The sequence below is a fragment of the Mustela lutreola genome, chromosome 3 (assembly GCF_030435805.1).
Source record: "Mustela lutreola isolate mMusLut2 chromosome 3, mMusLut2.pri, whole genome shotgun sequence".
NCBI lineage: Eukaryota > Metazoa > Chordata > Mammalia > Carnivora > Mustelidae > Mustela > Mustela lutreola.
This window is the reverse complement of record NC_081292.1, coordinates 158,809,910-158,834,091: the sequence shown is the minus strand read 5'-3', so window position 1 is coordinate 158,834,091 and position 24,182 is coordinate 158,809,910. Positions and strand designations below refer to the sequence as shown.

At 34.2% G+C, this 24,182-nt stretch overlaps 1 protein-coding gene across 2 annotated transcripts in view; it reads left to right on the top strand.

Moving 5' to 3' along the window:
* KCNJ3 (potassium inwardly rectifying channel subfamily J member 3) overlaps window positions 1–4,146 on the top strand; it is a 151,961-nt gene extending 147,815 nt beyond the window's left edge. The window contains exon 4 of one of the 2 annotated variants that reach the window (XM_059167301.1): window positions 2,736–4,146. In XM_059167301.1, the coding sequence (XP_059023284.1) occupies window positions 2,736–3,322 (587 nt within the window). In that variant the 3' untranslated portion in view covers window positions 3,323–4,146. The remainder of the gene's footprint in view (window positions 1–2,735) is intronic. The other variant, XM_059167303.1, reaches the window with a different exon arrangement.
* Window positions 4,147–24,182: the final 20,036 nt, after the last annotated feature.

The window sequence follows — 24,182 nt, the reverse complement described above, 5'->3', positions numbered from 1 at the left end:
AAATCCAATACCTGTTTCCCCAAAGAGAAAATTTTGTTAAGACTTTATTTCCTCCATTTTCCCCCACCATTTAAATTTCTATAGTGTTTTTTCCATGATTTATGGTAACTTCAGGGGAAACAAATCAGGGGAAGTAAGCATTGGAGATCAGCCATGTGGTATATTATAATGACAAATAATGGGGACAGAATTTTTATTTTTAGTTTCATCTTCCTTTCCCAATGTAAAAAAGTCACTAAAATGAAATGAGCTAAGATGGTGACAGCAATAAAATTTTGTTTCAAAATTTACTCTTTTATTGTTATAAGTAATTGAACAAAGTTAGGATCTAAATTTACTTCAGCGATTAATATATACATACATTTATAGTGACCAAAGGACAGACCTACAAACCTACATGACCCTCAGTTATATTGACTGTGTGCCCTTCAGATAATTCTATCCACCATCAATTTTCAATGGAATAATATTTAAAAATTAAAGTGGGGTTATAAAGGAAGTACTACCACTTAGCAGTAAATATATATTTATGATCTTTTTCTTAAATTTAAATTAATATCCTGGACCAGAAAGATACATAAAGAATTTACAAGAGTAACTGCTTTTGGAGAGAAACGAAATGTTACTTCTTTAAAGAAATATTGGGTACTTATTTATTTTATTTTTGTAACTTAATGGGTTTGTACATTTATAGTGGTCATTTATTCTAGGTACTGTGCTAGATCTTTAAACTATTCAAAATAAAGTCAAGTAAATATATCAGGCAATACATTTTTGAGTATTTTCTAAATTAGTGTTGATATGTAATTTTTTCATGAAGTAGACACTAAGAAATCATTTGAAAAGACAGATGCTACTGTATGCATGTCTATAAAACTTACAAATTACCTTTTAAACTAATTTTGTTATCTCATATATAAATGTTTCTGGGAACTATTCCAGATAAGATGTTGACTATGAAGACTGGTATTTGGCTAGTATTAGATTTTCACCATGACAGTTAATATGATAGTTGGTTTAGAATGGGGTTCCTAATTAAAATAACAGAACATGATGGCAAAGTAAAAAGAAAGATCAACCCCCCCCCCCAGAAATTAAAATAATACAGTATTTTCTTTACAGCTTCCTAGATCTATGCCCAAGGGAGTTCAACAGATAATCATTTCTCTGAGTGTTATATTCCTTATTTAATTTAGACATAGGGATATTTTCTTGTTAGGATGATATTGAGAATTAGAAATAATAGATAGAGAGCACCTAACCCAGTGCCTGTGGTGTGATAGGCATTTATCTTCAGCCTCAGTTATTTTAAAAACATCTAGAAAAAGATGGTATCTAAGTGTAACAACTGCTTCCTTGGTGATATATCACTGATAGTTCCAAGGCAAGATCTTGGAAAGGTTCAAGGAAGAAATCATCTTCAATATTGCTTTTTAGTTATGCATTTATCCTAATTCCAGGTATTGTATGTGTGATCACCAGTCATGGGGAAAAGACAGAATAACACATTATCCAGACTATTCCAGGCTTTAAATACAATAGAAATTACTTATAAACTGACACAGAGAGAATAGAAATGTAACAGAAAGATTGTCATCATTTGGTTAAAATGTACTTAATTTTATAGAGGTGCATTTTTAAAACGTGTCTATCCTTTAACGCTTTAATAGGTTCTACTAGAAGTTTGATAGTAAGGTAGGAGAAAGTGAATTTTATAAGTTACAGGGAATTATTTCTTGTGACTAAAATAAGATTGTGTAATATGTATAATATGTGTATTCATTTACTTCCAGTGTTCACATCTCTAATGAATATCAGAGGTGGACTGCTTTAATAGTAATTCACTCTAACTCACAAATTTGTGAAGAGAATGTGGTTGGGTAAAAATGAGTAGCATGAAGTAAACGATATCCAAGTAACATAACATGTAAATAGCAAAACTTTTGATCTGATATCCAGCATCCAGTCTCAGAGATCCCTATAGCAGGTATAAAATCAGAAACAACACGTTGGCACAGATTACTGATTTTAGCGTATGGATTTCTAAGACTTTAGCAAAAGTTCATCCTGTCCTTAAAGGTCCAGACAAATAGAACCACTGCAATGACCTTCCATTATCCTATATAAAAATATTTTCAACTTTTATTCATTAAGCAAATACTTGTGATAGTTATATTTGCTCTCATTTAAGAAGACATTCTATGACACATTTAACATTTTTGTACGTTATTGGATCTCATGCTTACAGCAGTCCTAGGATGCAGGTATTTTCATGCTTTATAGAATAGGGAAGTGATACTCAGTAAAGTGTCAAGATTTCTTAAGTTTACGCAGTGCTAACATTTGGATGCAAAGTCAGGTTTGTTTCATATCTCACATGGCTTTGTGAACAAAGGAAAATGATTTTGTGATTTCTCCACTTCTTCTAGAGCTACGTATGTTATGAAATTGGTCTGTGCCATTTTTACTTTTGGTTCGTGGATGAAAGGCAATTAATCATGCATTGATCTACCGCCCTCAAAACATTACAGTAAAAATTCTATGTTTTTCATTGGAAGAAAGTCTATGTAACAAAACCATTGACATGATAACTTTTAACATATTCTTTTACTTAGTCTACTTAGATAAAGAGTTCAAAGATTAAGTAAGAAAGCAAATGAATTCCTTTGGTCAAACTGACTTTCTATTTCCTTCTATTATGTGTAATTTATCAAAGATTTTCTTTTTGCTTGTAGGGATGACTTGTCAAGCTCGAACATCTTACACTGAAGATGAAGTTCTTTGGGGTCATCGTTTCTTTCCTGTGATTTCCTTAGAAGAAGGGTTCTTTAAAGTTGATTACTCCCAGTTCCATGCGACATTTGAAGTACCCACCCCACCTTATAGTGTGAAAGAACAGGAGGAGATGCTTCTTATGTCATCCCCTTTAATAGCACCAGCCATAACTAACAGCAAAGAAAGACATAACTCTGTGGAATGCTTAGATGGACTAGATGACATTACTACAAAACTTCCATCGAAGCTGCAGAAAATTACCGGAAGAGAAGACTTTCCCAAAAAACTCTTGAGGATGAGTTCCACAACTTCAGAAAAAGCCTACAGCTTGGGAGATTTGCCCATGAAACTTCAACGAATAAGTTCAGTTCCTGGCAACTCAGAAGAAAAACTGGTATCTAAAACCACCAAGATGTTGTCTGACCCCATGAGCCAGTCAGTGGCCGATTTGCCACCAAAGCTTCAAAAGATAGCGGGAGGAGCAGCCAGGATGGAAGGCAATCTCCCAGCCAAATTAAGAAAAATGAACTCTGATCGGTTCACATAACAAAACACCCCCATAGGCATTATTTACTGTATGATTTAGTAATAGTCCAATATTTGGCTGATGAGGTAATTCTCGAAGGAATCCGAAAGGTACATTTTACCCCCAGTCATATATGCATATTTGAGAACCCTTTCTTCCCAAGTATTGCCACTGTGCAGAAAGCAAAAGTTGTGTGAAGGGAGGGCATCTTAAGAAAGTTCTTATTAACGGGCATGTATTATCACATCAAGCATGCAATAATGTGCAAATTTTGCATTTAGTTTTATGGCATGATTTATATATGGTATATTTATATTGTATATTCTGGAAAAAATATATATATATATATATTTAAAGAGGTGGTACTCTTCATGACATTTCTAACATATGTATTAAGCCAAACATGAGTGGATAGCTTTCAGGGCGATAAAACTATATATATGTGTGTGTGTGTGTATCTGTACACACACACACACACACATACATACATATATAACCGATAAAATTGTGATGTTTTGTTCAAACTTGTAGTTCTTGTGCATGTTTACTTTATTAGGCTAGGAAGGCTTCTGGCATTAATTATTAATACCAAATATTTTAGCCTTAAATTATTTGTCATTTTAAAATCTGATTTAATGTTTTCTTGCTGTTTAAGGTCCTGGGAGGTTATCAATTGTACTTTATATGAGGGAGTCACATAAGTCTATGCTATTTATGGCCCTGCATAAATATAACCATTATATATTTAACTTGTAAATTTTAGAACATACCAATATTCTAAAAATTTCTTATGATTTTTAAAGGTTGACAGTACTAGGGGAAAATTGGTTAATTTGAGAATTGGTCCTTTTTCAAAATCTGTTTTGTAAATGATCTAACACAAACATGAGCTCTGAGCAAATGCTGAATCATTGTAATCATCAGTATTAGCCAACTCACATTGAATATATCAGAATCTGCCTGAAATTACATAATGAATGGTCCCTGTTTCAAAGTGAGTCAATTGGTAACATTTCCACTCTGTTTCTGGAATTTCTGTCATTTTAAAAACCAATAATTTATTCTTGAGGAGATTCAACAATACAACAAATGATAAATATTTATGCTTAAAATATGTATGTCTAAATGAGTCTCTTTTTTAATGCTGTTCTCTTGTTTGTGGCATTTATTGTATCAGGACAAGACTTTTTCCTCATCTGGGGAACCTATCCCACCCATGTCTGTCACTCTATTCGGGAAGAATGTTGTGTATATACCTGAGAGAATTTTAAATTACATGAATTGAAAATATTTTACCCCTGTGGGCTTTTTTGTTTGCTTGTGTGTTTGGTAAACACTGATTTTATTGGTGTCTTGGATCCCTGGCCTACCAAAGTGATTTTAGCTGTACTCTTTTTCTAACCCCAAGGTCTGATATTTATTACTCATTAGTGGAAATAAAAACTATTGCTCAGAAGAACACCTACAAAATAAAGATTTGGAATGCAGAGATTTTAATGAAAATTTATATAAGTGCTCCTTACCAAAATATCATGGATTTTCCTATAAAATTTCTTTGGGCATTGCATTGTAAGTCTGTCCAGAATTAAGCTATTTCTCCTTAATATCTAAATCCTTAATGGCTGGTTTGGTGTCCCGTTGTTTCCCACTTTTTAGCAATCCTGTGATGATTTTCTTAGTAGAAAATTATTACATCAACAGTTCTATCATAACTACAATAATACCTTCTGGCTACCTCTGTATCAACCAAATTCTGTAGGTGCGGACATATCCCAGGGAATAGTTACTGGCAAAATGATCAACCTTGAGCATTCATCCACTGTGAATAGAGCTAGTCGCTCTACCCCTTGATCCCATTTGCTGCTTATAGAAAACGAAACTGTAGCAGAGAGAAAAGGGGGTCTAGGGGACATGAGATATTTATTATCAGTGGAAGAAACTCCATGGATCATTTAGTCCAAACACTTAAAACTAAATAGAGCCATAATTTAATTTGAGGAGTCATTCTAATTTGTCTTTGGTACCAAGGAGAGTATGGGACCAAAAACAAAATCTCTGAATGTATTTGCTCATTCATTCAACAAAATTTTTGCATGACTTTTATGTCCTAGGCAGTTTTAGGTCCTGGAGATTTGGCTATGACTAAGTCAGAGGAGGTCGGTGCCCATTTGAATACTGCATATTGGAGGAGAGTGGGAAGGGGGCCTGTGGAGACAGAACACAAATGAGATCATTTCAGATACTCAAAATAACAGTTTAAGAAAGATAAGACACCAAAATGGAAAATGACTGGGTGAAGAATTGATTATTTTAGAAGAGGTGACTGGCTTAGGGAGGGAGTGATATTTCTACAGACATCTGAATAATGAATAATGAGAAAGAACCACTCTTGCCAAAATTAATTTCTCTCAGTGATGCTATTCCTTTATCTTTTCCACATATGTATGGGAAAGGTACGAATTCTGCATGTAATTGCAGTTTACCCCGTATTGCTAAGTTGATCGGAGGTCCCAGTTTACCCTGGAAAGTTCCAGTTCATATCTGTTGTACCTGTGTAATTAATAATAGCACCCCCTTTGACTCTTAGAATGTCCTGGTTTGGATGATACATTATATGGTGACTCTATGTTTTTGTTGAAACTAACTAAATTATGAAGACTGATATATTTGGATAAAAATAAAGAATTGCTTTTTCTTCTCTTTTTGCTGATTTTTTTGACACTGATCATTCCAAGAAAGATCATCTCCATTTCATAGATTTCAGCCTGCAGGACTTCTTATCAAAGTGATTTCATGTAACATTTGTTCAATCTGTATATGACATGTTTTCTTAGCAGTGAGAAGTTATGAATTTTATTGACTGAATAAAACATAAATCTCTGGTATTTCCATTTCAGGAAGTTATAAGAGCTCAAATCAAAGAGAATAAAAGTCAACTGAAGTCAGGATAATTGTCAGCCCACCAATGTGGTGACTATTGGAAAGCAAAATGTAATATGTTCATTGAACTGAATAACTCTGCTTAACAACTGGAAACTAGTCCCTTTTGTGGGATTTTCATGGTATAGCTCCTGTCATGGTAAAATATTTCATTCTATTTATCCAAATGATGTGAATAAAAGAAATATGATTATTTTGATAATGCCTATCTTCAATTGAAATATTCTTCTCAGCAATATGTGAATAGTTTTGTAAATATATATAAATTAAAAGTGAAAATATTTTATCATTAGTTATTTCTGAAAAATTCTTATGTGGTTTTAAATTCATCTATATATAGCTTTAAATACTAAGAAATGTATTTAGTTGTCTCAGTACTGAAGAGCCTATTTGTCTAGAGAGGATGGGGCAAAAATGGGTTATTTCTGTTGGAGAAAGAATGAGATTATGGAGAAAGTGGCTTGTATTCTATCTGTGTTATTACCAATTTCTACAATTCCATTCTATGAAGAGAGTTCAACTTGACTGCACAGCACCTCTGTGGGCTCTACTTCAGAATTTGTGCTTGAATTACATTGTACATAGTATTCAAATTAGAATCAAACTAATTGCACTTTCTGGCATGCAATTCATTATTTAAATGTGCAAGGTCATTTAGGTACAAAAATATAAATTCATGTATTCGGTACTGCAAGTTCAGTTTTATAAAAACCATATTAAACTTTCAAAACATGAATGGGTTTAATCTTTACAGTGTGTTCATCGTTTTTCCACTTTCCAACAGTGAATTACTCCTAGTCCTTGCTTCAGTTTGTTTATCACGAGACTCTAAACTCCTAAAAGATGATTCAGTCTATTACCACTCATTCCTTAAGGGTTACTTTTTTGTTGTTGCTCTTTCCTGGTGAGATGCTTCAGTAACATGGAACCTGCACATAATAATGCAGACTATTTAAGACCTGCATTTTTTTTTTAAGATTATTTATTTATTTATTTAACAGAGATAACAAGTAGGCAGAGAAGAAGGCAGAGAGAGAGGAGGAAGCAGGCTCCCTGTTGAGCAGAGAGCCTGATGTGGGGCTCGATTCCAGGACCTGATCCTAGGACCCTGGGATCATGACCCCAGCTGAAGGCAGAGGCTTTAACTCACTGAGCCACCCAGGCAACCCAAGACCTGCATTTCTTAAAGGAATCTTCATGAACATCCTATCCTTGTGTTTCAAAAGCCATAGTAAGTCAAGCAGACAAATACATAATTTTCCAAAGTTTGTTTAAATATCAAATCACCTTTTTAAAAAGTGTTGAGTTCCCTTTCTTAAAAATGTTCCTTAAAAGAGCATGTTCCCAATTTGGCATCAGACAAGTTCTGTGATATGTAATGTGTCCAATGCCCTGGTACCTCACAGAAGTAATTTTAAAAAGCCAAGTTGCCGAAGCTTCTGGCCTAGTGGAGTTCAAAGAAAGTGCACTTCGTCATTCAGTAAGTAGAATTTTTTTTTTTTTCCTGCAAATTCTGATTTTTTTTTTTTTAACCTAAAAATTTGCCTTGAAGTCATGGCTGCTTCAGAATATTTGGGCTGCACATGACAATGGGTGCTATCTGTAAACAGCATATACGGTAAGGCTAAGGCACATTAGCTCCTCACTGCTTATTACGAATCCCATCCTGAGCCGCCTCTTATTCTTTCCCAGCTCCCTGTGCCAATCACTTACATGGTGATTTATACGCATTATTTGAGTCTTTACAGTGATTCTGCATGGTAGAGATTATCCCCATTTTACACTTGAAAAAACTGATTATCATAGAGGCTGTTGAGCCAGTTTTTCCTTAAATTAAATCCACAAACAAACGTAGTCCCTGCTCTCTGGGTGATGCAGTTGTTATTCATATGCAAATCTTTAGCCATTTTTATCATGTGTCTTCTTGATTTTCCATTGGGGGGCATTATCTGTTTGCTTTTTTACCATGGTAAAGATCAAGTTCAATTTCAACTCTGGCTACCAACCATATACCTCCACCACACTGCCTACCCTAAATTTCCAATATTGTTACATTTTTTTTATTCAGTTGCCAGTGTTTTCATCAGTGGTCTCAGAATTGAGCCCATGTATTTTGGCCCTTTTTCTCACCCTTCATTGCTTTTTCCCCCATAGGGTTAATAACTGTGTTTTTCTTGGCTTCTTTATATGTATACTTATAATTAATTCAGCCGCAGTGTCTTTTTCAGTTAGAAATCCTTTCCTATTAGTTCATCAAACACATTAATATTTGAACAATTTTATCTTCTTGAGGAAATCTCTCCTAAAGCATTCTGACCTCCTCCATTATGTAAATTTAAGTCTACTCTGCAGCTTTTGTCTTGGGATCTCTTTGTATCATCATCCTTGGAGGATTCCTTTCCTCAAATTCCGTTTCATGGTGCGCAGGCTTTCATCTTCCTTAGTTTATTCTTTTTAGTGTAGCACATTTTCTAGGAGTTTCTGAGAAAGAAAATATGGCAGTAAATTTTGAAGATCCTTAATCTTTTCCTCGTAATCAATGTTAATAGTTTGGAGAAATTTCTTTCCTCCTGAATTTCAGTGACATTGTTACTTTTTTTTCCTAGTTGCCAGTGTTGCTATTAAGATGTCTAATCCCATTCTGAGTTTCAATCCCTTGTATAAAGCATTTCTCGCCTTCAAGGTTTTAGAATATGCTGGTTTTTCACAGTGTTCTAAAATTTCCCGATGATCTGCCTAAAGTATGAGCCCACTTTAGTCCCTTTAGCGGTGACTTTTCAATCTGAAAACTCTTTTCTTTTTTTTTTTTTTTCAGGGAAATTTTCTTAAGTTGTTTCTTTATTTACTCCCCTTCGTTTTCTTCTCTTCTGTCTTTTTAGGGCTTTCCTTATTTGAATGCTAGAATTCTTGGAATTATGTTCTAATAATGGTCTTATAGTTCCACTTTTGTTATCCCTTTGCATTTTTTTTCTCAACTCTCTTGAAAATTTTCTTAATTTTATATTCTATGACTGTTTACATCCACTCACTTGATTTCATTTATCTTCTAAGATTTTCATTTATTGATAATAATTTTAATTTTCAAGATTTTAAAAAATTTCTGGTTCAATACATGTTCTTTTTTTAAAAGGACTTCTTCCTTGTATCATGTAGATAAAGGATCTTAGATCTTTCAAATTATTAATGACAGTGTATTTTAAATGTTTCTTTTTTCTACATTCTGTTTCTAGTATTTTTTGATATATGTATTTTCTAGTCTATTTTCCAGTGGGCCAATTACAAAGATGATTGAGGCTCTGTGCAAATTATGGGGTAAGTCTGACCACCATCTTCACTGTGGAGTGACAGCGCTGTATTATGTACCTGAACTCAGAATCTCTGAGCTGCTTCTTTAAGGTCAATAATATTGCCCTGATAAGATTCTTTTAATTACCTCTTTGCAGAAGAGGTCCCTGGTGACCAATGTTCTGAGAACATTGTATGTATACTTGTATATAGTGAGTGAGTTTGGGAACAGATGATCTTTATCCGTGGATTTCAGGACAGCATCCCCATCCTCAGTTGTGTGTAGGGTCCAGAATTCTAAATAAAATCTTACCCTCAATCAAAAATAAATCTTAAGTTTCTTTGTCAGGATATGGAAGGGGCAGAAAAGTTGACTTGATTAGAACAAAGGAAAGTGTGGCTTTTCCTGACATCTTTGCTCTGCTATGCCTTTAAAATCCCTCTAAAAGCCTTCCATTTCAGTGTTTCAGGAAGCATCAGAGATTAATGTATATTTGATCTGCCACTTTGAGAAGAAAACCTAGTTAACTGTATTAGTTTTCTGTCACTGTTATAATAAATTGCCACAAATTTAGCAACATAAATAATACAAATTTATTATCTTACAGACTATAGATAGAAGTCCAGCATGGGACTCATAGGCTAAAATCAGTATGCTCCTACAGAGGCTTTTCTTTCTAAAGGCTCTAGAAGAGAATTCATTTCTTTGATCTGTCCAGTTTCCAGAGGCCACCCACAGTCTTGGCTGGTTTCCCCGTCCTTCCGTTATTAAAATCAGAAAAATGGAATCTCTCTGTACCTTTCCTCCACAGACACATCCTGTTCCGACTCCTCTCCCTTGCTCTTCTACTTTTAAAGACCACGGTGATTACATTAAGCCCACCTAGGTAATTCAAAATAAGCCTCCCATGTCAAGGACCTTAATTTAATCCTATATGTTGGTCCTTTTTGCCAAATAAGTTAACATATTCATAGGTTCCAGAGATTAGGATGTGGATTTGAGGGGTCATTATTCTGACTACCTCACTTTTCTTATTTATCTTTTCTCTTTATATAAAGAGAATATAATTTGAACAAAATATTTTCCTCCTCAAATATAAATATATTTTTATGTAGATTTACAAAATAAGGGTAGGCCTTTATTTCCATGAATGACATCCTTCCATGTGAGGAAACATTTAACAAGAATTATTTAATTATTTCCTTAGGAATTTATTTTTATCATAGCCTGTGTGCAAATGTCTGACCAGGTTTTATTTTATAGTCATTCATAGAAGATAAGAACAAACAACAACAAAACAAAACAAAAACCAAAAGGAAAATGGCTTCATGAAATAGATTGACAGTAGCAACCATATCTTCAGTGTCCTGAACCGAAGCTTAAATGCTAGTTCCACTGTTTCCTTGGCTGGCCACCCCACCCTTTGATCTTCAAATATGATTAAGGGTGGATTTAAATCTCAGTAGATCAACCTGAAAGCTGGTGTCAGTATCTGTTAACAGATAAATATTACTATGCCACACAAACCCTTAAAAAGTCTCAAAGTTTGAAACCTAGAAATTAATTTTAGAAATAAATCCTGCTGTATTTTAACCAAATGATCAATGAACTGCTTGCAGAGACTCTGGGTGGGCCCTTGGGTGTTGGCACTTTGATAAAGGTTTAAGTTTAAATTTTAGTGGCTAACCAAATGAGAAGGCCAAAATAGAAAAAATGTTACTTAGATGCAGGTTTATTTCTGTAAATGAAGGAGGTCACATGTCCTCTACCCTATATCCTATTGTGAAGTCAAATAAGATTTATGGCTTCCTTTCTTATTGAACATTCCAAATAAATAATTGTTATTTTTATTATCCACTTTTATCTCCTTCCCCTCTTCATTGAGTTTTATAAAACAAGCTATATTAAAGGGAAGTTGTGTGCAGAATGAGACAATTATTTATACTATAGAGTCATATTTTTGTACCCTTGTATAAGTTTGGATCTACTGGTTCTCTATTTTCTTATATCTAAAATTTGTAGTATGATAATATATTTACATCAGATCCCAGATTTATATTTCATATGACCCACACCTTCACCTTAAATATCTAGATTTGAATATGTGACTGAACTTTGTCATCCAAACTGTTTTGTTTATTTTTTTTTTTTTAAACTAATATAAGACTCTTGTTTCACACCAGGCATTTTCCATTCTGGATGACTTACAGAGTTAATATTCAGTTATAAAGAAGATATTAAGTGCCATCTATTTGGTAAATTGAGATCTATACCATGATGGGAATATATAGCTTCTTTTAAAAAGTAAGGATTTTATAAGCCCTAGTCTTGTTCATATCTGGTCAAAGTCATTATTTTTTTTTAAATATTTTATTTATTTATCATACAGAGATCATAGATAGGCAGAGAGACAGGCATAGAGAGAAGGGGGAAGCAGGCTGCCTGCTGAGCAGAGAGCCCGACGTGGGGCTCGATCCCAGGACCCTGAGATCATGACCTGAGTGAAGGCAGAGGCTTAACCCACTGAGCCACCCAGGGGCCCCATGGTCAAAGTCATTATTGGTGACCAAGCTGGAGAGGAAAAATTGCTTCAGGAAGTATGCATTATATGGTCTTGAAGAGGGCAGTTTTCCCTAGAGATGAGAATCAAAATGTTGGTTGGAGGTGAAATGGAACACAAACTGCAAATGAACAGTATTCATATCGATAGTCTATTCTGAACCAGTAAGTTATGTTTTAGTCACTGGTTACATAATTTATTTGGTTTCTTCCCCTATTAAAACTTGTCCTACTAAAACTTTCCAAATTGTCAAACAGGCTTTTTATACAGGGGGAGATCTTGTTTGGGTGTTAGAGACTGCTAATTAGAATGTAGTGTTCTAAATGTTTTGAAACATAACTGCACAGGATACTGTCGGGGCTCGAGAAAGACGGTAGACTAATTCAGATCTGTGAGTGGGACTGGGTGAGGTTAAAAAGGTTGGAAGGTCTTCAGAAGTATTTTGCTGTAAGGAATACTAAGACTGTGTTTTCAGAGATTTGAGGAAATTGCATAGATAACAAAAAGGAAGAGAAGTAAAGGAAGCACTGTGTATAGATGGGTTCCTGGGCTTTGGAAACCATACTATGTTTTGCAAGTATAACTAATTCAGAATGTCTAAAACAGGGGATGTGAGAAGTGGATTAGTATGGAAGATAATTAGAAAGGTAAGTAGAAGCCCATTCATAAAGGATATTACAACCCATAGAAAATAGTTGGGTTTTTATGTTGAAGACAAGTTCTAAAGTTTTAAAAGGATGATGGAATCAGATGTATATTTTAGAAAGTTGGGTCTACGGCCATACCACCCTGAACGCGCCCGATCTCGTCTGATCTCGGAAGCTAAGCAGGGTCGGGCCTGGTTAGTACTTGGATGGGAGAAAGTTGGCTCCTCCAACATACACTAGGGAAAAATGAAGTCCATAACTTCTCTTCCTCTGGAACCAATATATTTTTCATTAAATTTTATTTATCGCTTATATCCCCCCAAAAAAGAATTTATGAGGCTTACAAAATATTATAGGAAAATATGCATAAAACCAAAGATACAAGAGAAATGAAAAAAAAAGCAAAAAATATATCTAACTGCAAAGTTTAATATAGATGGTACAACTGAATGTAATATTTCATTTCTGGCAGGTAAGAGAAAAAAAGGAAATCATCATATGTGGTTTTCTTTATCTGAAAAGGAGAAAACCAACAATTCTCCAAAGAACCAATAATTCCAGATCTTTTTAGATTTCATTAGACATTCACACCATGTCTCTTTATTCAGCCATTGCAATCAAGCACTCCAAATTACCTGAACCTTTCCCCAAAGAAGTAAGGATTGAAAACAACAGTTTTGATATTTGAACACTTGCTAATTGGGAAGTGATTTTGAATCAAGAACATGTTTCTGAAGAGTAACTCCTACTCATCTCTGCTACAAGATGGAACAAAAAAATATAATACCCAATGTTAGCTAATAAATTGGAGTCATCTGACATAATATCATAGGTCTTCCAGTATTTAAAGTTTAATAATTAATGATTCACTACTTAAATTATTAGAGCTTAAATTATTAGAGCTGTAAAATATATTTTTCCAGGAACTACTTCCATAAGAATAAAAACTTGATTGTTATCAGACATCTCACAATGTTTTTACATTGATCCTTTCCTCCAACCTAGGGGTTCAGGATAGTGACCCATCAATGTAGACCACATGTGGACTGATATTCATATAAGTCTTATATATTTTCATCTCTGTAACTGTGTGAGCTTTGACAAAATGAAAATCATAGTTGCCCCTTTACAATTTTAACTTATAGATAAGTTCTCACATCTGTGGAAAGAAAAATGAAGGCATGGCCAGTCAGTGGTGTGGATCTTGATCTCCTCAAAATCATACAGATCACTGAGAATGTCAGTAGAAATTGAACGGAATTGATCACCCAAATCAATATCTGGAATAATGAGCACTGGGACAGTGTATGTTATCTGAGTTGCTTGCTTAGATTAGACATGTGCCAACCTCTATTCAGTCTCTCCATATAATTCAAGTTTAATTTATGTCTAGTAAAAAATTGAACATGGCAGACACACTTTTCTATGATTAACAGGTTTGTTTTCAGTTTTCTCTCAGAAAAATTCCTCAGTGTAGAGGCTTTCTTGGAGGAAATTCATTTCTGGACTTACCTGAAAATGTTCACTGACAGCTGACTTGGGAAAAAACAAAAGAGGAAACAATACTTCAGAAACTAGCCAGCCAAACTCCATCTCAAAACAGTTTAAAAAAGAATTTAAGCTGCCAAATCACTAAGCCAGGTATTTATTTTAACTAGTGTTAAAATTCATGTCTATTCAATACATAAAAATAACAAGATTATAGTTTCAAAATAATAAATGACCTAACATATTTTGGTATACATATGTTTATACACATTTCCAGAAAGTTTGCAATATGAAAATTATGCTCTTTGAGAGGAAAGAAAGAGGCAACAATTATTAAATATGCAAGTAGAAAGAGGATATGAAAAATAGAGAAAATACTCTGATTTTTTTAAACACATTAGGAAGACTACTTTTGTATTTATCTATAAATAAAACACTCGGGTCAGAGAATAATTTCAGTTCAGTCTAGAGGAGGAAACTAATATTGTAATAGAGAAAATTCAGTGACTAGTCTGCACCAGGCCTCTGGGTAAACAATCTGGATGATTCAAACGGTTCACTTCATGTTGTGGCTTGAATTGTTAATAATTCTTTTTGGTAAATGGATAACATCCTATTTGCCAAACTATAGAACCATTTTCTTTTCCATAATCACTTTCCAAATAGAAATTAATGTCATGCCACTGAAGATATATCATATTTTCTTCCAGAACTATGGTACAAGAAAACATTCCTCAGGTAATAGTCGGTGTGTGATTACAATTCCACCCATCCTGCAGAACGTTTTGGATACAAGCCCACTGAACTCTTCCTTAATCTTCATTCCTTTCATTATCAACACAATGGTAGCTTCTAGCAGAAAATATGCAGTCTAGTTGCTGAGTGCTATTTTTCTGATAAAGTCTAATTAAAATTACTATTGTGATCTTCCATTCTTGGGTGAGAAATATATGGGCCTGCTTATCTTTGATTAATAACAAAGTTATGCATTATAATAACTCTACTACTTAGAAATAATATGATCAAGACAGGTAAGAAATATTGCTTTCCTTGGGGCTATAGGATCCATGGTAGCTTGCTTCTTCAAGGCCAGGAATGGACAGAGAGACAAGTGTCACACTTTTTATGGATCACATGGATGTAACATCTAAATCCCATCAGTTTTACGACACTCATTCTGTTTGAGGCAGCCACAGGTCCTTCCAACACTCAAGTCTGGGGATTACATAAAGGCATTGATAATAAGAGATGGGGATCATATGAGGAGTGTTTTTTTCTGCCTGGCTTGGAGACTATGATAATTCTGAAAAGAATTTAACAGTGTAGGCAGATAAATTCCCCAAATTCTAGGCCAACAAGAAATTGCCAGAATATGTCTTTTGCTGTTCTATCTTTAAAAATCTATCAAATATAAAATGTGTAGCACTCCACAGCAATCTCCAGGTAGCTAAAGAATTACATTGTTATTACATTGTTACTCAATCCAAAAAAATTTTGATATTTATAAAATGACTTAAAGAAGAGATGTATACCTCTGAGTCAGATCTTACCCAGGAAGGTAAGCTAAACTTTTACTGGAATACATATATAATATATATATTTAGCAGTGTTCAGGTATATATACATATATATACATATATATATACATATATATACATATATACCTGAACACTGCTAAATAGATATACATATCTAATTTTCTGTTAATTCTCAAAATAATATGTTTCCTTCCTTATATCCCTTATGAATATCTGTCCCTTTTATTTGTGTATTTATTAATTTTTTACTTTACTCTTTTTTCTGCCTTTTAGATTCTTAACCACAAAGACCATGAGATAACCTTTTAAATACATAGAATCACAAAATTTAAATAAAATTATTTAAAAAAATCAAACACAAGAGTATGACCAAACTAAAAGGACAGAGAAATGAAACAGAAATATGTGACATAAAAGGTCCTACATTGTGTTTTAACTGGACTGAGAATTTGGCCTGACTCTGTAGGCAAAACGATGTGAAGGAGAATTATTTCATTTAATTTTGTACAGAAAAACTTATAGGAAAATATGGCCTTATGTATTAAAATTAAAGATATCTTCATCTGCAGTCACCGTTTTCGCTCCTCCATACATACACTAGAGAAGCTCAGGCACATTCAACCCAGATTCCATGAAAGAATATTCACAATAGCGTTGTCCATATATTGAAAAAACAAGAAAACCCGTATGTCCTTCAACGGTAGAAAGGAAAAATAAATTGTAAGTCTATGTAATTGAATTCTATAAAGCAATGAAAATAACGGAACTAGACCACAGATAACAATGTGGATGGGTCTGGCAAGTATAACATTGTATAAAAAAGAAAAAAAAAAGAAAATTAACTTCCCACATGAATTTTTGCAAAGCACAGCTTGACAGATCCTATAGATGAAGTCGTCAATCATACTCTGTCTACAACTGGTTGCTGAATAACTAGGCTCATGTAGTTTTATCCCATTGCCTGCCTCTGTAAGTCAGAAAACAACACACACTGCTATCCCTACCACCACAAAACCTCACAAACTAAAACGTGAATGTTTTAACACAATATCTGGATAACAATTTATAGAAACTCATCAAGAAAGTGATACTGCTTTTTTGATAAAAATAGCCAATAAGAAGATGACAAAAATTTTTAAGATTTTATTTATTTACTTGACAGAAAGAGAAAGAGAGAGAGAGAGAGAGCAGAAGCAAGCTCAGTGGCATTCAGAGGCAGACTTCCTGCTGAGCAGAGAACCAACATGGGGTTCGATCCCAGGATCCTGGGATCATGACCTGAGCCACAGACAGATGCTTAACCAATTGAGCCACCCAGGCGCTCAAGAAGATGACAATTTTTGTCTAAACATAATCCTGTTTCCAAAAAAATAAAAAGGCATTTATCTTCCATGCTTTGACTTTGTTTTTTATATCTTCTATGAAAGTACGTAGATTATATAATGCCTTCATTAAAAAGGAATGATTTTTCTAAGAATTATTTCTTTGATAACCAAGAATTTCATTTCCTCTTAAAATCATATCCTATAGAAGAAAACTCCAGTATCAATACAAGCCTGTGCATCCCAGTCAATTCTATCATGGAATTCAATAATTACTTTCAAACAGCAAGCACTTTTAAAATTGAGTTAATCTATAAACGTATCTCTTTGTGGTAAGGTTAAAGCACAAATAAACTGGGGCGCCTGGGTGGCTCAGTGGGTTAAGCCGCTGCCTTCGGCTCAGGTCATGATCTCAGGGTCCTGGGATCAAGCCCCGCATCGGGCTCTCTGCTCAGCGGGGAGCCTGCTTCCCCCCCCCCTCTCTCTCTGCCTGCCTCTCTGCCTGCTTGTGATTTCTCTCTCTGTCAAATAAATAAATAAATAAATAAAATCTTAAAAAAAAAAAAAAAGCACAATTAAACTTTCAAAGTACCAATAAGAACAATGTTTAGTTCACTAGTTTTTTAATCTTTCTGAAGGAAAATTGACACATAATATTATATTGGTTTCAGGTTATTGCGTAGTGATTTGACAATTATATACCATTACAAAATGCTCAGCATGAGAAGTGTAGTTACAGTTTTTCACCACATAAAGTTAGGATAACATTATTGGTTATATTTCCTATGCTGTGCTTTTTATCCCTGTGACTGACAGACTTTTACTGGAAGTGTCTATCTCTTAATCCCTTTCCCTTTTTCACCCATTCCCCAAAACCCCAGCCCCCTCTGGCAACCACTGGTTTCTTGTTTATATTTAATGAGTCTATTTCTGTTTTGGTTTGTTTGTTTTTAAAAAAAGCGATCTATGATTGTGGCATTAAAAAATCTTCATTTTCTCTGGGTAAAACAAGGTAACTTTTTCTGATGTTTATATTTGAACGGTGTTGAGTAAAACCGTTGAAATGGCCCGTGTGTGTGTGTGTGTGTGTGTGTGTGTGTGTATTTCACCTTCTTTTTTTTTTTTTTTTTTTTTTTTAAAGATTTTATTTATTTATTTGACAGAGAGAAATTACAAGTACACTGAGAGGCAGGCAGAGAGAGAGAGAAGGAAGCAGGCTCCCTGCTGAGCAGAGAGCCCGATGTGGGACTCAATCCCAGGACCCTGAGATCATGACCTGAGCCGAAGGCAGCGGCTTAACCCACTGAGCCACCCAGGCGCCCCTGTATTTCACCTTCTGAGTTCAGTTTTCAAATCTGATATTGAAATTTTTATTTGAAAAATTCAATACAAAAATGTGTATGGAAATTATTTAAGACGATGCCTCTGATAGTAGACCCCAAATCAGTGCGATCTTTAGGTAAAGCTGATCGCAGACTAGTAATACCTAATAATTTTGACATTTGTGTTCTTAAAGGTTTTGATGAAGCAATAATAGTATCACTGAATTTCTGGTAAAATAGTGTTTAGTTCTCTGGAGAATGACATTTCAGGCCATGTGGCAAATGAGTAAAAGCATACGGTTAAGGATGACAAGAAAGGGTGGGTATGTATAAATAACATTCCAATATTGTGGAAGGAAAAGTGGTTTGTGATTTAGAGGAAATGGAACACATCTAAACAGAAATTATATTAAGAAGTGAAATGATTTGGGATGAATGAATTAGAAGCTGCAATTCCCTCTGAGAATTAAAGCCTTGGGAAGATGAAATGTTTGCCTATACATTTTGGACTGCACAGCTTGAATGATAAAACTGGTGAAAAGAGAATCCTTTGTTTCATAAGATGATTTTTGGCTGAACGGTATATATAGACAGGAAAATTATAATAAAGTGAATTGGCAAGATAGAAAAGGAGATGAAATTATAGATTTGAAGTGTACTGTCCTGGCAAATGCAGAATGGCAAATAAATACATTAATAGACTTCTGAGAACATGTGTCTTTGCTGGGCAATTAGCCTTTGGTTGGCTGAGCTCTTTAAGGAATAGGCATTTGGGTTTTGGTTTTGTCTTTTGTGTTTTAACAAACCAAATCTAGGGCGCATGGGTGGTTCAGAGGGTTAAAGCCTCTGCCTTTGGCTCAGGTCATGATCCCAGGGTCCTGGGATGGAGCCCCTCATCAGGCTCTCTGCTCAGCAGGGAGCCTGCTTCCTCCTCTCTGCCTACTTGTGATCTCTGTCAAATAAATAAATAAAATCTTAAAAAAAAAAAAAGAAAGAAAAAAAGAAACCAAATCCAACCAAGTATTCCCTGAATCAGGTAGCAAATCATTATCATTCACCATAATTATTAATTTAGTTATTATTAATGGAGCCCTACTATATGTCTGGAATAATAACAACTCTTTTTACATGCATTTTCTTCTTTTTAACCATCAAACGAATTCAATGAGATAAGTGTGATTATTACACTCTTATTAAAAATGAAGATATTGGGGTGTCTGGTTGGCTCAGTCGGTAGTACATGCGACTCTTGATCTCATGAATTCATGCTCCACGTTGGGAGTAGAACTCACATTTTAAAAATAATAAAAATGAAGACATTGACACACAGAGACATTAAACAGCTTGACCAGTGCTCTTCTACTGGGGGTAGGGACCTGGTCAATGAGGGAAATGAATGTATTTTCTGAACAAATACATGTTACATAAGACAAAATACTCAAAACAAAAACCATTTTCTCATGGAGTCTACACTGCTGTGTTGCAAATATAAATGATAAATAAAAAGTATAGGTAAAATATATGATAGGCAGAGAGTGAGGTATGCTATTAGAATGTGCCAGAGCAGGAACCCAGAGGGCATGAGGTAGTACGATTTTAATAATGATCGGAAGGAGGTCCCAGACACTCTATTAGAGAAGAGCATTCTAGAAAGTTGCACCTTTGGTGCTTTGATTTCAAGAAACAGCAAGGACAGTTCAGCTAGGGATAACTGAGGAGGAGGGCGAGATGAAGTAACGGGTGGTGGTGGTGAGTGACCATGTATGAAGACAGGTGGAATCTTTCAATGAATTTACTGACATGGAATGAGAAGTTATTGGGAGAATTCTGAGCAAAAGAGTGACACTGATCTCATTTATATTTTACTACGATCACACCAACTTGCTTTGTTTAGATTGGTAAAGGGCATGAATGACCCAGTGAGAGAACTTAGGAGGCATCTGTGAGAATCTACATGGGAAATACTGATGGAAGAACCAGGGAGGCAGCTGTGGATTTAGGGAAAAGTGGTTGCAATCCAAATACCTTTCAAGATAACTGACTGGATTTGGTAGTGTAACAGAATACAATGGCCTTTATAATTTTAACACAACTCATGACAAATCAAACTGTCGATACATATTGTATAACCCTAGCTGTCCCACCAAAGCATCATCTAAATGATCAATGTCAACTAAGACACAGATATGAAAAGGAAAATTAAAAAAAAATTTACTTGCAAAGATGAATACAAACGATGTATTGGCTCACCAAATAAATATATCTCAGGTATTTATAAAGGAGAAAAAAATCGACAAGTATAGCAAGATAATTGACAGAAACCAGTTGCTTATGAAAAGCTGTTTTTCCACATAATTATCATATTTGCAAGACTTCTCAGATTTTCAAACATTTGCCCTCTAAAATCAGTAAACTGTCTCCCCCACCCCCCTGCTGTAGTTGAGGATTCAGGAAAATCTCAAGGCATCATTGATTTAGTGGGGTGGAACGAACTGCAGATGGGGTGGCTCTGTTTGAAGGAGAAGTTTATTTATTTATATTGATTTACCTGATAGAACAAAGTTCTTTTTCTTTTTCTCTGACATGAGTTCTAATAAACAGCTCACTCTTAGTGAAGGCAGGGCAAGATGTCAGTTTTCTTTGACAAAACTTGTATTAGTTGATATGAAGTAAACCAACAGTCCCGAACTGCACCTGGAATCTTCTCCATCCTTAGGCTGGTCAAGACAACTCTCCCCATGGTATTGGATGGTTTGTGTTTTGGCTAGGGGGCTAATACCCAGCCTCTGCACAGTCCACCAAGTTGTACACTGTGCTTCTATATATTGTACACTGTGCTTTGTGCCCCAGATGGGCATCATTTTTGTCTAATCGGTCAGTCCAGAGAGGAAATGTTTCTCTAATGTATCTATACAGAAAGAGTTCCTTTATCTAATTTTACAAAAGTGCTGTATTGCTGAGCTTTTGAAAGCAGAATCATATATTGAAATATGACTGATCTAAATAATATTCTTGTCTTCAAGTTCATGCCAACATTGAGGAAAGAAAAGAAGTCCTATACCTGTGATATTCTACACAATAATTAAGAGAAACAGAAACATTAGCACAGAATTTTTAAAAAATAGATAATGGATGTCATAGCTGTTGGCAGAGACCATTGTTTTTAACTTATAATTATTGCTAGGATACCTAAAATTGTTCAAGGAAATTCCAGAAAATCTGAGCCCTTGAAAATGTCATATTTGATTTAAAAGGAAATTAACTGTTCATCTCCAGCTAATTACTTGAAGGTAATTGTTATAGCATATTGGATACAACTTTGAGACTCAATATTTTTGGTTAATAGTATTTTTTAAGTAGTTGATGGAATTTCACAGTATAAAATTCAGAATTTATAATCAACTGCATAGTGAAAAGTTTGTTGTATACACTTTTCTCACTGAACTGCTTTGTTCCCATCTCCAGAGGGAAAAACTATGGCCAGTTCCATTTTTATGTATCCAGAAATATTCTTTATATATATATACAAATTAATCACAATATTCCAGAGACAGTTTGTGCTGTTCTAAACATAAAATTCATAGAAAATTATATGTGCTCACATTGTCACACATATTTGTGTTTACATAATTATTTATGATTATATATGTTATATAGCTATCTTTCTCATTGTGAAATGATATCTTGTTGTGGTTTAACGTACATTTCCTCATAACTAATGACATTGAACATTTTTTCATGTATTTAGTGTTCAAGCATATATTTCCTTTGATGAATTATAGATTCCAAGATTTTTGTCATTTTACTGGGCTAAGATTATTTTATATATTTAAAATATAAAGATTTTTATTATATCTGAATTGTAAATATTTTACAATATTTACAAGTGTATGGCTTGCTTTTCATTTTCTTAATGGTGTCCTTAAAAACAAATGTTTTTCATTTTTATGCAATTCAGTTTATCATTTGTGTCTTTTATGGATCATGCCTTTAGTGTCACATCTTTGAAGTCTTTGACTAATTCAAAGCCATGAAAATATTCTCATATGTTTTATTATAAGTTTATAGTTTTAGCTCTTTCATTTAAGTCTGTTATTTATTTTGAGCTAATTTTTGTGTTTGGTGTGAGATAGGGATAAAGATCTGCATGTGTATATCTGATTGTCTTAGGACATTCTGTTGAAAAGTCCATCTTTTCCCTACCAAATTGCTTTGGCACCTTTGTGAAAAAATCAATGTACCACAAATGTAAGGTTTATATTTGGATTATCAAATCTGTTCTATCTAACTACTTGTCTGTCCTTATGATATGACCAGACTGTCTAGATTATTATAGATTTAAAGGTTGCAAGTCCTCAAAGTGGATAAATAATTTAACACAAAGCAAACATGTTAAATCTTCATAAGAAAGTAGATAATCTTTCTACCATTAAAAGAAATGTGAATTAAGATAGTGTTAAGATTCAAATAAATTCATATTAACTAGAACAATGAAATAATGAGTTTTAAATTCAAATATAAACTTAGACTTTGCAGTTTCATATTTGAGTCCACACCTTGGAAATACATTTGAAGAAAGAAAACATTTTTTTTTTTTAAAGCAAAGAACACAATACAATATACTACATGAGAGTTAAAAAACACACACACACACAAAACAAAAACAAAAAACCTCTCCCAAGCAATCAACAAAATGAGGATAAATTATAACAAATACCACACTATCGGCAAAATGAGAAGAATTTGTTCTTTGTCCTAAATGAAAATGCAGTATAAGAACTAAATTAAATTGCATAAACAAAACTGAAAATAAAATAGCAATAGTGATTAGAACTTTTCCCCTTATTGCTTTGGATAGATAACAAAGATCAGATGTAAATTCAGTGTGATTTAATAATTTTATTTGCCTCGTGTTTTTCTTTGTGAATTTGTCCAATTTTCATGGGATGTATTTTTTCTGTAAAACTGTCTAAGGTCATAATTATCACATGCAATACACATTTTAAAAAAGTAATATAACATTATGAAAACTTCTTGTGTGTGTGTGTGTGTGTGTGTGTGTGTGAACAAACAACAGTGTGTGGGTGATGGAAACCACAAACAGAATACTTAATCCTACTTACGGACCTCAACATTTGTGATACAAACACTTGGGGACAAGAATACAGATTTCAGGTGATTGCTCTGATTTATTGAGTCAAGAAGACAAGTCAACAGCCTCAAAATTCTAAAGAATTTTTCTTCAGCAGAAGTCTTTACATTTTTAATGGTTTTATTATTTTTAATCTTCCATTTCTTTCATTCTGTGTCACCTCAGTTCTTACCTTTCCATTTCCTCTCACTTACCCTCACTTCTAGCACACTGAGTCTCCTGCCTTTCTCCTTCCCTCCTCTTTTTTATTGTTGCCAGACTAGTATTGCTGAAGTCTGGTTGTTTTTGAAGTAAAAGATGTTACTGCAGATCAGGGTCTCGACACCACAGAGCATCTATTGGGCAGAAACACAAGAAATCAATAACAAATAAATGGTGTGTTCTATCTATTCTGAGGCGAAGATAGCGTTGTCATAGCAGTTTTAGCTACTGTGAAAAGAAAGTCAAAGGGCCAAGCTGGGACCCAGGACAAGAGATTCTAGACAAAAAGACTTCTGTAGCTATGCCGTTTACTCTCCAGAATACCAACACACAGCACATTCTGGCATGCTCTGTGCAAAAATCCAGCTATCTGATATAAAGAGTTTCCAGAAATAGGCATTGAGATACAAAAACAGATAGTCTTT